Source organism: Strix aluco, chromosome 4, assembly GCF_031877795.1.
Source record: "Strix aluco isolate bStrAlu1 chromosome 4, bStrAlu1.hap1, whole genome shotgun sequence".
NCBI classification, from domain to species: Eukaryota; Metazoa; Chordata; class Aves; order Strigiformes; family Strigidae; genus Strix; species Strix aluco.
This window is the reverse complement of record NC_133934.1, coordinates 70,176,300-70,192,642: the sequence shown is the minus strand read 5'-3', so window position 1 is coordinate 70,192,642 and position 16,343 is coordinate 70,176,300. Positions and strand designations below refer to the sequence as shown.

Here is a 16,343-nt window from a genome sequence, read left to right as displayed (position 1 = left end):
TTGGACCTGGTAGCTCTTGGATCATTCACTGTTTTCCTGAGAAATACAGCTTCGCTTCTTCAGGAAGGCAGTGTGGTGCTGACGCCAAGCTATTTGATGGGAGTCTAAAGATCCATTTCACTGATTTGCTCTAATAGTTTTCTTTTTTTACTTACCAGAGAGAACTAGATTTTGAAGGCTCCAGGTCCTCAGGTCAGCCAAAGCTTAAAAAAAAAGAGATGAGACAGATGAACAGCCACTGTGGGCAACACCTTTTCATCAGATTGCAGCTGATTTGGGGTCAGCAATTGCATGTTGTGAGTTCAGACTCACAACTCATTCAGACTCCCTCGGCTGAAAAATTGTCTACACCACAGATGTCTTGAAGAATAGGCATGAAAACTGAAGGAGAAAATGGAAGGATCCTGAGTATGCCATAACCCTCTGAAAAAGCCAAATGGGATCCAGAAATAGACACACACTCATGCGTAACAACCTCTTTTCAATGTGACTGTTCTCAGACATTTTGATCTTGAGTATAATTAAAATGCCATACAAGCCCAATATATTGATTTAGCAGTGCTGCAGTTAGCCTTAGTTACAAAATAATCCCTTACACAATTTCCTTGTGTGGTCAGAACAGTGAAGATTTTGTGGTTATACCTTCAGGTTATATCAATGTTATACATAATTAATCTCTATTCTCCTTGTTTACTGTTTAATTTTTTGTTGATCTTTCACAATCACAGATTAACGCTTTACTTAATTACCAGAGTACGCCTGTGCACTCCTGAAATGCCCTGAAAATAATTTTTATGCCCACTGCATAATACTTCAAGTGATATATTCTGTGTTTACTTGTAGGCTCTGTATTGGACTGGGTACAAACCTCCATTCCCCCCTCCTCCTTCCATAAATTAAAAAAAATATGTGAATATTTGACGACATACCCACCCAAGCAAGAGATATATTTGTGGTACAGTTTCCAGTACAAAGAAGTCCTGACTCCAGTTGTGGTCTTTAGAAAGTATAGTGATGATTTTCATTCATAATTATTTTTCCAGAACCAGTGATGTATATAGAATACCAGTGATGTTTGTTCTCATGAGTAAATCAGATCACAGTTTTACTAAAGTATGTTTCCTCCTAATGGGTCACAAAGAGCTAATTTATTCAGTTAAGTACAGTGCAAGCTGGGTCAAAGGAACACCTCATCTTTTAAAAATGTCTTCCACATAGATCAGTAGGAAATGTTCAACAGTTTAATTACTTTGGGGTCTGGACAAGATCAAGTCTTCTATTACTCTAAATAAATAATGTCAGTGAGTATAATTTTAGATTCATAAAATGCTTTAAAACTTTGACATTAGCCAAATTTACTACTTTTATTTATTTGTAGCAGGACTGCATTGTGATACAAATTTTCTGGGCACCTTAGACAATGTACCACAGAGTTTCCAGGGCAATGAGTAAACAGCAGTTTTACTCATTACAGTAAGATAGAAAACAATGAAATTAGCTGCAATATAATGAAAATACTGAAATATATGAAACTGAAAATAATGAAATTAACTTTTGTGAATGTTATATCCTGGGTTAAGAAGATTTCATAGGGATACTAACAAACAGTACTAGAAAGATTAACCAGCTCTGTGCTGCTAGGATATTCCTCATGTGATCTATTGAAGCAGAAATTCGTATGTTCACTACTAAGATGCCAAAATATCAGGAAGTAAACCAATACCTGTTTAACAGGTATTAACCCTAAACCTCAGTAAGATAAAATTAAAAAGAACCAAACTAAAAAAACCATGCGTTGAAATCCCACATGAGTTCCCGAAGACAGAGGAGAAAAAAACATTGTTCCATTATTTAATAAGGAAATGACAGATCATTTTGCCTGACATCAGTGTCAGGAAAACTGATGGAAAGGCTGGTACAGGAAGCAATCAGTGTACAATTAAAGGGTGATAGTACAATTAACGCTGGTCAACATAGAAAATGAGTTTTGTCCCCCCCCCAAAAAAAGACCTTCCTATTTTTCCATGAGATTATGAATTAGTTTGATAAAGGAAAGTTCTGTAAGATTTCTGTAGGGCTTTGGGTCACAACTTTACAGTACTTTAGGTACAAACCCCAGCAATGTATAATATCAGTGTGGTTCATACTAAATGGATCCAAATCATACAGAATTATCTGAAGAAAAATATAAAATTATTGCTGGAAAAAGCTGAAAATTACAAAAAGTTATAGAGTGATAAATAATGGGAAGGGTGGGCCATTAATACAGACCAGCTAAAATCACTTAGTAAGGTCTGGACTATATTTTAACACAGAGAAGACAAAGTTGTTCATTAAAAGAACACAGCAAATTGGTCTCATGTCCAAAATGGAAAACGATTTTGTGAAAAGCAGTGTCTCTGAAAAGAAAGAAACAGTAGACCCAAGCAGACACAGGTTCTCAGAGCAAAGTACAGGCAAAAGTTATTCTTATTGTACAAGATGGGGGATAGCTGATAGGAGTTGTTGGTGCTATTACATCTCTCTGTGGTTTCAGAGAGATCATTACTGGGAAAATGTGCTGAAAAAAACATCTCCAGAAAACCAAGGGCTTTACTGAGAGAAGTGATACTAATAATTTGTGATGATAGGCAGCCTTTAGAAACTCCAGTTGTTAGGTTAATAGGTGAGAAATTTAACAGAGAATTATGGTCTATGAATACAGAAATGGGAGAGTAGATAGCTTTCTAATGTATTGGGAAAAAAACATAATAGGCTCCATATATGCTACTGAAGACAGATAAATGCAAAGGAAAACCAGTAGAAACGTTCAACAGCAAGGAAAACTAACTGTGAACAACATACTTGGGAACATGTTTCGAATCCCTATATAAAAACAGTAGTCTTTCTAAAACCTTGCATTAATGCTGAATTGCTGGGCGAGGTTCCATGGCCTTTTATTACAAAAACATAAGGAGATCACCGTGAGAGTAATGTATTTCAAACTGCTGTGGATTCACTTCTTGTTTTCCCTCACTAGAGTATTCTCCCCATGTTCTTTTTCTGGCACACTATGTTACACAGATACTCACAGCAGAAAACACTGAGCTGTGCATCCTGCTGCCCACTGTGCCAATGCTGGTCAGATCCTCAACAGATTTTGATACATATCCTGCTCTCTTCTGAAGATACTGAATTTATCTGATGCAAAGCCTTGAGTGAAGCAGCATTATGTTTAAGAAACATGAAAGAATGAGAAGAACAGCATAGAGCTGCAAGGTGCTGAAAAAGATGCCTTTAAGCTACCAGGCACTGGGGCAACTCTTTACAACTGTCAGTTGAGAATGCAGAGAGAGATTGAAGCTGTGAATTGAATTAAATTCTGGATCCATTGACATGGGTAAAAGCTATTGCACTACTCCAGTGGAGTCAGGGTTCTCCTCCTCACACAGGCTTAAGCAGCCCATACAATCTTAAACAGCATGGTCCAAATTGCAAGTATATGTACTTGAAAAACATCTGACTAATCTTTGATTTATACAGTTCATCACTGAGTCTCCTCCCAACAACCACAATTAGGAAAAAAAGCCCCTTATAATTTGACTGCATAATTATCTGTAAGTTTAAGTACAAAACCAATACTTTAAATCAAAATCACAGTTACTAGTAGAAGTACTAATAAGAGCAACTGCTAATTGAAAATAACTAACTAACTTGTAATTGCTAAAAAGCTTTTTAAAAATAAGCAATGTAGCGGGTAAATAAAAAAAAGGGGTTTGTTATGCACTTGAGAAGGGCCTGGACTGAAATCTGGCCTACACAAGTTTCCTACGTACCTACTACCTCCTATTTAAACTCTGCCAAACTCTGTGTATGAACAGGTTGAACACAGCTTCAATTTTCAACACGTCAGATGCCCAGAAGGGTCTGTTGAATGCAACTGGAAATGGACTACATGGGTACACAGTTACCAGGGACTGTAGCCCATTTGAACCATTCAATGCATTGCATTTGTTATTATCCCCCACAATGCAACTATGGCATAATCTCCCTACTTAGATCAGGGCTGTGTCTGCCTGTTCACTGAAATGTGCTTCTAGCACATAGGCAACAGAAGCTCTAGCTAGCTAAACCAGTAATGATGCTGAGAAGGCCACCTACAATTTCATCTACCTGCATCATACCCGGTCGTTGCCAAGACCTATGCCCTTCAGCAAATTTGCACTAAGCTTGGTGAGGCTAAGGATGCACTGGAGGACAGACATAGAATCCAAAATAATCTTGATAAGTTGGAGAAATGGATTGCAAGCACAGGATGAAATTAAAAAGGTCCAAGAAAATACAGTTAGGCAGAAGTAAGCAGGTGCACAGGCAACACCCAACTACATAGCAAGTATTTAGAAAAAGGGAACAGAGAGTACAGTCACCACAAGTCAGCAATATCAGGCTGTTGCCAAGAAGGCATATCCAAGGGTGACTATATTAGCAGGAATATAGCCTGCAAGGTACCCAAGATATCCCTTCCACTTCATTTAGTGTTGATATGCATTCAACTGGATTACTTGATCATAGCTTGGTGAGACACCACAGGACAATCTGGGAAATGTCCAAAGTGAAAAAGAATGATCAGAGGGCTGGAAAACATGATGTTCAAGGAAGAATTGAAAGATGTAATGCTACTTAGCTTAAAGGAGAGGAGGCTGAGAAAGAAAGACTTCATAACAGTCTTCAAATTTACCTGAGACTTCCAATAGAATGTAGAAAAGGTTAAAAATTGAGCATACTGGTCAGCTGACATATTAAATACTAATATGCTAAACTCAAATTCTAAACTACATTTTTCAGGAGATAAAGTTAGATAGTATTTTCCAGACAAATGTCTGTGTATTACAAGCAACTTTGAGAAGCTGCTGCTTTCCTGAGGTTAACAATAATTTCGCATGGTACTTTGATTGACGCAAATGCTCAGTCACATTCAAATCAAAATAGGAGGAAGCTACTACTTTGCATGGCTTCCTGTAGAACATATGCAATGTTATCCCAGAGGAGAAGGCAGGTTATGCAATGAGTGAGCAGCTCTGCATAGCTGTGTTTATTTGGGAAGCATTTCCAGGAATTATTTGAAAAGGACTGAGAGAATAAACTGATAAGACATTCTCATGATTTCGTATTTTCATCACTAAAGATGATGAATGCAACAATTAGACTTTAACTGAATTGGATTTTGGTTGCTATTTCACTCTCTTTATGCAACTTAAATAATGGAAAGGACATGGAAACTTGCTTCACTAATATTAGGATTCTTCCACTCTGTGTGTGTGTTTGTGTGCGTGTGTAAAAGTGCTCACTAATAAAGAAGAAGAATAGTTTCTTGTACCTTATCATATTCTAGGTTCACTGGCAATATAGTACAGCCCTACACTTGTTTTAGGAGCCAAAATGGACCAACTGTTTTCCAAATTTAAGGGATGGTAGAAAGACAGCCAATTCCCACTGCTTAGCAAAGCTAAATGCTGCTCCAATTCACCTAATGAGTAAGTCAGACAAATAAGTTAACTATGGTGACATGTGAAACCTTATTTTCTTCTCTTTTAAAGGGAAACGATATAGGAATAATTATTTCCAAATAAGGTTAAATAAATATAGAGCTCTTTGAGCATAAAATAGTAAATAAATATTTCTCTGATTACATACTTCCATATTTGTTCTTACTAATTATTGTGAGTTAGCAACATTTATAATTTACGTGCTTTGGACATACATCCCCCCTCCCCCCCTTTCTTAACTCCTTCCATGACAATATTTGCAAAACATACAAATGAAAGACTTCAGCTAAAAAGCTTTTCCATCAACCAGTCCTGCTATAGAATGGCCTACTGCTGGAAAAACATCCTGGCTACTATACTGAGCTCTCAAGCATACTGCTTTGCCACAAGCAGCTTTTAAACTCGAACCAGACATATTTATTTATATGTCATTACTACAAATCCTCTTCAGGTTTATAGCTACTACACATCAATTCTGTCATCTGAGTTCTGGAAACAAACAGGAAAGCTGGGTGTGAGCTAAGATACATGGAGCTTTTTCGGAGCACTTTGGAAGCCAAAATTATGGAAGACTTTTTCCACTTTTACCATTCACTTCTTTGTTATGCTTGGCCTTCATCCCCTCCTGTCACCTTAAAAATGAAAACAGCATGTTCATTATTATTCATGGAAATTCATCGGATATGGAGAAAGTATCCCTTTTTTCCCCCAACTGTTCCATTTTTATTTATTTTGGGAAAGACTATACTATTCTTTGCTTGGGTAGCGATCTTTTGAACTGCTGCTTTGCCACTGAGTTCACATGAAGATAATAATTTGCATGGGCTTTACTGATTCTTATCTGTAGGCTAAATAGCAGCGTGCTGTCAACCCCAAGCAAAGCACACAGTGCTGTTGCACTGCCCAACTTTCCCCTCCTTTGCTACACTGTCATACTCATGCTGGCCCAGCCTGGGCAGCTGCCCACAGCAGAGGCAGCTCCACCCAAGGGTCCCAGTACCTTGTGGCATGAAGTACAGGGATGCTGTATGCTTCTCAGCTAGCCTAGGATTTAGTATTACACCTTTACAGTGCACAGCACAGTATCTGTTCTTGACTGGGGCTTACTGGATGTTACTACAGTATAAATGCTTATTTCTATTAGTGCTTCTCCTAATTACATGAAATGAGACTATGTATTGCAGCTGACATAATTTCATTGACCATTACCTTGTTATTCTCCTGTGAGACAGAGAGAAAATCCTATCTTAATTTTTAAATACCAGTAATTAAAGTATATATTTGTATTCATCTTTTTGTACACAAACTCTTTCTGCCTCTTTACAGACCATGTGTTTGGTCATTCTTGTTTTTCCTGTCTAGACAACCTCTGATGATTCTGCAACTGCTGTTTGTGATGGGCTGAGCAGTACTACAGACAATATTCTATAGGAGACCATTCAGGGAATGGCATTTCAGATATTCATAAGATCTTCATTTTATAATTGTATGTTTTACATTTCCATTATAGTTCTTAAGCATTCTAACATAGTGTTATTTTCCAGCATAATAGAAGCTTTTATCACCATATCTAACTGTAGCTTCATAACCCTTTTCCTGAAGTGAAACAGTTAATTTAGAAATCTATGGGTTACATGGCAAGTTCATTCCTTTTTTTCTAGTATACCACACTTTCCAGGTTTTGACACTAAACATCAGCTTCATTTATTGCCATGTTGTCTGTTTATGCACTTTGTTTGGTAATTCTGTATTTCACTGCTGAAAGATTTCTCTTTGCCCTGAATAGCGGCTTGAGTCTTGCAGCATGTCTTAACTGGTTTATACTTCATCCTCACATTTGCTCTTTGGTCACCATGCACATTTCTCCTGAGACTCCTTGTATGACAGAGTAATGTTCATGCTAAAGTTCCTTTTCTGTGTGCCTCATATTACACACAAACTCTTACAGCCAAAAGTCACACATGTCCAAGTGAGTGCTATGCACAGATGTGACACAAAGACACAAAAGAGAAAATATTTCCTCCAAGCTCATGGACAGGCTCTTAATCCCTTTGCTGGGAAGTTCCTGCTGCTGCCCCTTCTCAGGCTGCAGAATCCCACCTCTGTAAATCAAGTCTCTGTAAGCCGAGATTCTATAAGCGCTGCAAAAAAATTGCTAAGGTGTGCAGGGATGTCTGCTCTATCTGAAGCACACTGCCTTGCATAAACTGAGAGGGGTTTAAGAGTAGGCAAAAACATTTTATATGATATTTCTCAATTGATTACACAGGAGAATAATTTTAAAGACCTTGTATATCCCTTTCCCCAGAAACATGCTGCTATTTGTTATTCATATCTTACCTTCAAAGATACTGCATGTGACGACACAGGACACCATACATGTGCATCATACTTTGTGCAAGGTCTTTTGTGAATGCAGGTTATAAATTATTGTAGAAGTGTGCACATGCGTATCTTAGACTGGAACTACAATACATGAAAGGGATGCTCCGCATTAACCAAAATTTCAATCCTAGCTGTCTCCTAATAGAGAAAGTAGGAGCTCTGAGCCTGGAGCATCTTCAAAGCTAGGCTGTGCTTATTAAATGTCTAAAATGGAGCTAAAAGCCTCACTGTAGGCATGAAGGATTCAAAAGCCAGGGCTTTAGTGCTCATATCCAGGCTGAGGTCTACCAAAGATCATCTATTGACACCCACCAGTGCAACACTCCCAAGTGACAGCCTAATTGCCACTTTTTTCGAAGCAGGCTGAGACAGGCCATACCTTGAAAAGACAGTAACTGTGAAGTGGGAGCAGGGGAGAGAAATCCCTTTGCCAGACTCCAGGAGAACCATTTACTTTTTCATCGCTTTTCTTTTTTGTCCCCAGCCCTGTGGGGACCGCCTGGCCCGACCGCCCCAGCTCAGCCTCGGCGCGGGAGAGGAGCCAGCCCCAGGCCTCCCTCCGCTCCCGCTTGGCCCTCCCCGCCGCCGCGCTGGGCACGGCCGGGGCCGGGGGTTGCGGGGGTGCCCCCGCGGCGGGGCCGGGCGGGGCGGGGCGGGGCGGGCCCGGGGCGCGGCAGCCCCCCGGGGCGCTGCGGGGCCGCGGCGGAGGTGGAGCCGGGGCCGGAGCCGGTTGTCCGCTGCGGGGCCGGAGATGCGCTGAGGCCGGACACCGGCCTTCCTGCCCGGCCGCACACCTGGGAGCGGGCCGAAGGCAGGCGGGGGGAGCCGGCCCCCCGCCGGGCCCAGGGCACCGGCGGCGGCAGGGGAGGAGGAGGAGGAGGAGGAGGAGGAGGAGGAGGGCGGCCGGGAGGGGGGAAATCGACGCCGACAGCCGCGGCAGGAGGAGGCAGAGCGGCGGCGGGAGCGGCGGCGCGGAGCATGGAGCACAGCTGCCCCCCCCCGCCGGAGCAGGAAGCGGTGGAAGCGTGGCTGGACGACCACGGCGACTTCACCCGCTCTTACTTTGTTAGGAAAGCTACGAGGTAAGACCGGAGCGGCGGCCAGAGGCAGCTCCCTTCTTCCCGGCGAAACCTCGCTCTTCGATTTCCCTTGGCTGTCTCCAAAGAAAATAAAAAAGCGTGTGTGTCGTCCGTGACCCCCCCGTACCCCACCCTCCCCACCTCGCCCCAAACAGCGAAAACCGAAGCCAACAAGCAGCAGCCGCGCTGGGCGGCCGCCACCGAGGGGCACAGGCGGGCGCTGCTCCGCGCAGCGCCGCGGATTTTCCGCGTGTCTGCCCGGCCCCGCGCGCTGGCTCCTCTCTGAAGCTGTCCCAGGCTCGGAGCTCCCTGCCCGGGGCTTTTAGTTAGTTAGTTGGTGTTCTCCGTGGTTTAAAACGGACCTCGTCAACTTCTTGTGAGTAGTAAACCGTGTATTTTGCCCTGTCCCGCGAACTAGACAGAAATATGTCGAAGCCTCAGATAACATCTGATCTCTTCGGGAGGGCGGGTTATGGCGCGATTTAGTAATCTCAAAACAAAGCGCTGCTCTCGGAAGAGCTCAGTCGCCCCGTGGGCTTGTCACCTCTTTGGACATCTCGGCGGCCACCGGGACGGAGCGGGCGGTGGCTTATAGTGCCCCGGGAGCTGCCGAGCCGGGAGCGGCCGCCAAACCGTACGTGCTGCGCCCGGGAAGGTGGAGGCGGGGGGGGCACGGCCGGAGCGGGGCTGCTGCTCCGGACCGGGAAGAGCAGCGACCAGGGGATCGCTGACCCCGGAGGCGCCTGCTCCCTCCTTCTCTCCCTCCCTCCCTCCCGGCGGGGGCAGCCTCCTTCCCCCCCTCCCTCCCTCCTCCCGGCGGGGGGCAGGCAGAGCCGGGGCGGCTTCCCGGCGGCCGCCGCCGCTCCGTGGTGGTGGTTCTTGCAGAGGAACCCATGTAGAGACCTGAAGAGCTCGTCTGGGCTTTTTTTTTTTTTTATTCTTCCCCTACGCGCCCTGGCTTGACATGCTGCCCTTTGGAGATCAGACGAGGTATTTGCTCACCGTTGTCACACTTCAGCAGTGGGACTTCAAGTTGAAATCGAGTAAATTCGGCTATTTTTAGAAGTGGAGTCAGGTTTCCATTTTGAATATTTTCCGATAAACAAAGCAGCGGGGATGCAGAACACACGCGATCTGCAACTCCCACGGTAGATCTTAGTGGAGAGCTCGGGTTAGTAAGTCCTGTGCTTGGTTTCTCGGACACGCATCTCCGCGGGCGCGCTGCTCCGCTCCGCTCCTGTCCCGGAGCCGCTCGCACCATCTGCTCACCGCTCCCGATTTACTTCTTTCCCAAGTCACTTAGCAGGGATGGATGCGTTCTGAACGAGGCTTTGCTGCTGCTCCTCTCTGCATGGGATGGGGCGGTAAGAAGAGAAATCCCCATTAATAATTGACTCGCAGCAAGCTAGAAAGCTTCAGGGGTCACCTGCTTTCTTATGACCATCTGTCATGCAGTCCCCTCTCTTCTGCTGCTTCTTCCTTAGGCTCAATTAACAGAAAAGTAATAAAAGTGCCTTTAAAAATGTCTTTTAAATGTTGAATTTTTTAAAAAAAGGCAGTGCATAGGTGTCGGGTGCATAGATAGAAGTAGTTAAGGTTAATACTCTCCAGAACACTAGTGCATGGTGTGTAACTGAAGGGTAGCTTGTTTGCCCAGGAAATAGGGTGTTAGCAGCTTTGAGAAGTAGCGTTTTATTAGTTCAGCCTGTCACACTTCCTTTGGAAACTGGAAGTAGTATTGAACAAATAGGAATGCTAATTAATAGTAACTGCTGTGTCAGATTTGTTTTCCCCATGGAGAGGTTTGGTTAGTCTTTTTTTTTTTTTCTTCTTTTTTTTAATGCTGAGACAGTTTTGTGTTTGTGTGGGTCTCAAATAGGCTGTAGTTCACAAAATACAATTCGGTTGTGTCTGCATGCTGGCGATTCCTCTGAATTTAGAGAGAGTTTTGCAGAAAAACTGTTAACTTTGAGTTCTTGCTTGTCAACGATTCTGTGATCTTTTTGAAGTGATGGAAGCATTGCATTTGTCTCAAAACTCTCTTCTCCACTGTCTTCATGGAATATTTTTTTTTCTGTCCTTACTGTATAAATAGAAGACTATAACTATATAATAAGGAATACCTCTGTTATATGTAAGTCTGTATTTGAAAATACAAATGACAAGTTACTTGACTGTATGTTGGTTCAAATTTTGTGTGCTAAAATGATATCCTGTAAAGCTGAGCAGTTTGAAAGAACTGGTGTACTTTGTAAAATGGTTTAATGTTCTACATTGTAGTGTTATTTAGACCTTGAAAAGGGAAAAACCTTAAAATCTAATGCCATGCTTTGTTTTAGTTGAATCTTTGTACAACAGTACGTTGAACAAAGACTATGCTGTTAATGTTTTGTAACTCAGCATTATGTTTACCCTGTCAAGTAAAGCAGCGTTCCTTGAACTAGTTTCAACTGTTTTTTAATCTTAATTTACTGCTTGTCATTTTTTGTTCTGCTTCATAATATGCCAAAGTCCTCACAGGTCCTAAAAGCAATAGACCAAGAAGTTACTTAATTTGGTATCTCACGGAGCGCAGAGGCATATTCCACTTCATATTGCAAGGCACAATTGCTAATGGATACAGATAGTTTCTGTATCTGTTTCTCATATATTTATACACAAAAATAGAAGATCACCAGCTCAACCATTTATTACAGAGTAATACAAGCCCTTTCCACTGCTAATAATGAGCTTTGAATCAGAACCTAATTTAGCAATCTTATATAGGTATTATTTTTTCTCTGCAATTAATTAATTCCCATACTGTTTTATACAGTAGTTCTTTTGGTAATTCCACAAAACAATGTTTCAATTAGGTGTCTAAATAATACTTATAAAAGAAATGCTTTAGGTGGTCTCATGCCTGCAGATTTGTTTTGGTTTTTTTTTTAAAAGTATGGGAGTGACACCGTCTCATATAGTCATTGAATAGTTATCTCTTGTTTCAGTTTGCATAGGTCAGCCTGATATTAGTATCTATTTTCATGGTTTAAATAAAAATTATATTTTCTGGCAAGGTGGCATTTTAAAAGAAAACTTTTTTTTAATTCACAATTAGTTTGTGTTCACTATTGTTCATAATGGGACAGCTGTTAGAGTTGCTAGGCTCCCAGTCCGTATTCTGGATTCTTGGGGAGAAGGGCTACAGGTTGTCTACTTGACAAATTTGCATCTGCTTTCCTCCTCTTCCCTGAATTGTGTTGTGGCAGATAAATACATACAAATGGCTTACACCTTGCATTTTGATCCTGCAATGCCTCAAGGTTGATAGTGTCTACAGGCAGGCCACATTACTGCCTTCCCCGTCTTTGATGGCTAGGTGGACTGACATATTCTGTGACAAAACTATGGTGATTGACTTACACCTGTACAGAGCAAGGCTGCAATCCTATAAGCATGTAATCCAGGTGAATAGCTTTAAATTGCTCCCTCCTTTGAGTATGGAAATAAACTGTGATCCCGTGAGTAGGAAGCTACAGAGTCAGTTATTTATTACTTTATTTTGTACCAGGGAGGCGAGTGGTATACAGAGATAATATAAATAGTTATTATCCATGAAGTGTTGTTACAGTATGATCAAAGTGCAGACCAACAAAGGGTGTCACCAGCACACTCAGTGATGAGACGAATTTGGTTCAGTTAGTGCTACAGTGTGCTGGTTGACAAACCTTCTGGCTGGAGAGTTTGTTACTGGACACTTATAGGTTCAGGAGTTTCTAAATGCCTAGCTCCTACTAAATTTATTTATTTTATTCCTTTCTTTTCAGCTCCTCTTGTTATTTTTCCCCTTTCAGAGTTTTAGAATTGCCTATCATATTCTGGATTCCCAGAAAACAGAAACATTTTGAAGTAAAATGATTCTTCTTTTAGACTGTGTTTTATGTTTACCCATACTTTTGTTAAAGGTTCTTTGTAGCTGGTGCTACAAATGTAATTGTTCTAACTAGATGTTACAAAGGCATAATCTGTAGCCTTTTTTTGGTCACAAAATTGTTCTGCATTTACAGCTGAATTTGTTACCCTTTTTGTCTTCCTAAAGTTTATCTTTTCATGTTCCTTTAAAAAAAAAATAATCCATGCATTGTCATGTTCAAACATCATACTTATTTTAACCCCCTACGGAATACTTCTGTATTTCTGACTTCCTGTTTGTTCCTACTCTCAAAAATACGGAAGCGATTCTCTCTTAGTGCTCTTTGCGATCAGAAGCAGCAGACTGCCAAAACAGCCAAAGTAAAAATTCTCCTCTCGGTTAGAGGCAACTGCATTGTTCCAGGCAGTTTTCGTCTGGTTTCCTAAATGTATGGCGTGATAGATACAAATTACTAACCCAAGCCTTGTATGCCTTTCACTGGAAATAAGATTATTTTGTTATAAATATATCTTGGCTTATTAGCGGGGTTGGGAAATATTTACAAATGAATTAAGGTGGGGTTGTATTTGGAAAAATGAATGTCCTTAATGGCATGGTACTTCATAGCGCTTTGCTGAGGATTCCAGAAGTGGCGCTTACTGGGAAACTGTACTTGCTGGAATTCAGAGATTGCACAACTTGAATATATCAATTACATTTATTACTTTGAAAAAACTCAAGTACAGTTGTTCGGGTTTTTTTCCTTCTTGATGGCTGGTGGACAATCAGTTTGTAATGTGCTGCCTGCAATAATAAATTACTTAGGACATTTGCCTTCTAATCTGTGTCTGGAGGGCTTTTAAAAAATGTCTTTCATTTTGAGATGGCTATCTGATGTTTAATCTCATAAATATTATGTCATATGCATCATGTAATTGTTTTGTTTGGTAATGTATGTATGCTTAATTTTTCCTAATTGAAAGGAAATTAATTTTTGGAGCAAATGTATGAAAACTCACATTTTCAAAGATAGAGCTATTTAAGATTTTCTGCATTGAAATAGGCTTTGGCTTGTGTGTTTTCTTAAAAATATATTACTGACATACAAAAAAATAATAATCCTAAAAAGATACAGGTCTGAGCCATATTCATCCCTAACATGACCTTGGTAAACAAGCAATGGGTTTTAAACTTCTGTGATTGAAGGACCCCTAACAGTTCTCCAGTGGAGGCACAGAGTCCTATGCAAATTGTTCGAATATGCTGAAAGGGGACTTGCTTTTCTAAGTTATCCTATGTGAAGCATTTACAAAAGGACTGCAGACCCACTGATTCTTTGGACCATGGCTTGAAAACTGCATGAAGTAATGGTGCTAATGCAGGGATCAGAATATTTTCTCCCACTTGGTTTTATTAGATGTTTACAGAGCTTTTCTGAGAATGAGGTACAGAAAAAAAAATCAATATCTATGATATCCTGGAAAGTTTTCTTGTTGGTCTAATGATCTCCATAGCTGTCCCACTTATAAATAATGTATCCATATCCTTAAGCCTTTCTTGATAATTGCAAAGTATTAAGATCATCCCAAAATATTTTAAACTCCTGATTCAAAAAGCACTCAGGAAGGTAAGGAATGTTACCCACATTCATGAAGTTGTAAATGTGATTAAGTATTTTGGGCATTTATTCTTGGAAGTAAAGCTAGGGGTGTGTGGCAGTGTTTTGGAAACAATGTCTAAACCAGCAATTACTGTAGACTGAAGAAACTGTCATTTGAGAAACATGAAGAAATCACTTACTAGCAATTTACATCTTTAATTCTCAAAGGGCAATAACCTGAACACCTGCACAGAATCTTTGGTGTGAAGATAAACTAGTCAGCAGGTAGTACTGAGCTGTAGGAGAATGTGCTTTTACTACATACCGTTTGCCCTAGGTAACAAAGAAACGAACGGGTGTGCACAATACGTTAATTAAAATACAACTGCTAAACCTTACAGGACAGGTAGAAAATAAGATGGAGTGAACTACTTTAACTGTTAACATCTCTTTTTGCCTTCTTTTGTTTCAGGGTAACTTTATTATCATATTACTGTACTTTTGATCATGCCAATAGGCATTTGAAATCTCATTTCCATTTTTTTGCTCTTCCTAGGAAGACTTTAGAGAATAGGGTCAAATTTCTGGCAACTGGGAAGAAAAGTGGCGCTGAGGCATATATTGCCTCTGCGGGAGACAACAAAGTTAGACACCTGTCTTTTATTTCTAAATTTTAGAAGTTCATGGAGGTTTTGTGTTGGGCATGTGTTGAATCATCATGTGAGGAGGAAATTCATGTATTTGTACAGGTTTAGGACAAAGACTACATATATAAAATAAAAATACCAATCAGTCTAATTTTGAAGCTGGAGTGAGACTTCCATAGTGTGTAGATAACTCTGCTACCTCTCTGCACAAGGATAAAATTCATGATACATCACCTATGATGTCTTCAGATCAAATACGGTACATCATAGCTTATGTTCATGCTTATTTGAATGCTAGATTAAAGCTGAATTGTGTGGGAATATATGACTTGGATCAAGAATTACAAAGCAATTTTAGACAATACATTCTTGACTTGAACTAATATGCCACCAATTTTCATTTTCATCATTAAAGAGGAAGCATTTTGCTTTTGTCACGAATAAATATAATTAATAAAACCACAGAATACAAGTATTTCTCTTCCTTACTGGCAAAGAAACATACATAAACTTACACGGAATGCTTTCTCATTTATATGATTTACTTGAAGAAAAGAAAAAAGGCATTAAATACAAAAGAAGCTACTTAGGAAGTGCCAGAAAAGAAACCCTACTGAAATGGCCCTTGTGAATAACTCAATGGTTGTAATTTCACATTAGGTCTGGCACTGAAAATATAGCCACAAAATATATTTGCTTAGTAAAAGATATATATTTTCCCATTTATTTGTGCGTTATGGTGAACTCACCCCAGCCAGCACAGAGAGCCATCCCAAAGCCTCTGCACCACTCAAGTCCTACTTAACACCTATTTTAGGAATTTAAGTGGAACTGAAGTGGTGCCTAAGACTTAAGGTGAGGTCTCCAGACAGGTGTGAACTTCACTTTTAATCCATCTTTCCCCAAAATCATTGGCATTGTCCTATTGCTTTCCACAACAAAATCATTAGGTACATAGTTATTTTTAATCTTTTTCGAGCTTGGAACAAGAAGTAAACATTGGGAGGAGATATAAAGGTCATGTTTTAGAATTTGACCTTCAATCCCTGAAGTCAGTCTTTATAGTGTGACTAGAAGTTCCTTCTATGGAGGAAAGCTTTCTTGTGAAAAGTTAAACTTGCAGTTTGGTTGTTAAAGAAGACTTGAAAATAGCTAAGAATAGCCTGTTAGTGTTAGTCCTCCATTTCAAATACTTTTGCTTCAAATAATACAGCA

The 16,343-nt window shown here is 40.6% G+C and overlaps 1 protein-coding gene across 5 annotated transcripts in view; it reads left to right on the top strand.

Annotated features, from left to right (window-relative positions):
• The window catches only part of PDE5A (phosphodiesterase 5A), a 138,789-nt gene that overhangs the window by 64,954 nt on the left and 57,492 nt on the right, over positions 1 to 16,343 (top strand). For 2 of the 5 annotated variants that reach the window (XM_074823576.1, XM_074823575.1), the window contains exon 1: positions 8,843 to 8,992. The exons of 1 other annotated variant lie outside the window; for it this stretch is intronic. In XM_074823576.1, the coding sequence (XP_074679677.1) occupies positions 8,889 to 8,992 (104 nt within the window). In that variant the 5' untranslated portion in view covers positions 8,843 to 8,888. Of the gene's footprint in view, positions 1 to 8,842; positions 8,993 to 9,385; positions 10,354 to 16,343 lie in introns of those variants that run through there. 2 more of the 5 variants (XM_074823577.1, XM_074823578.1) reach the window with 2 other exon arrangements.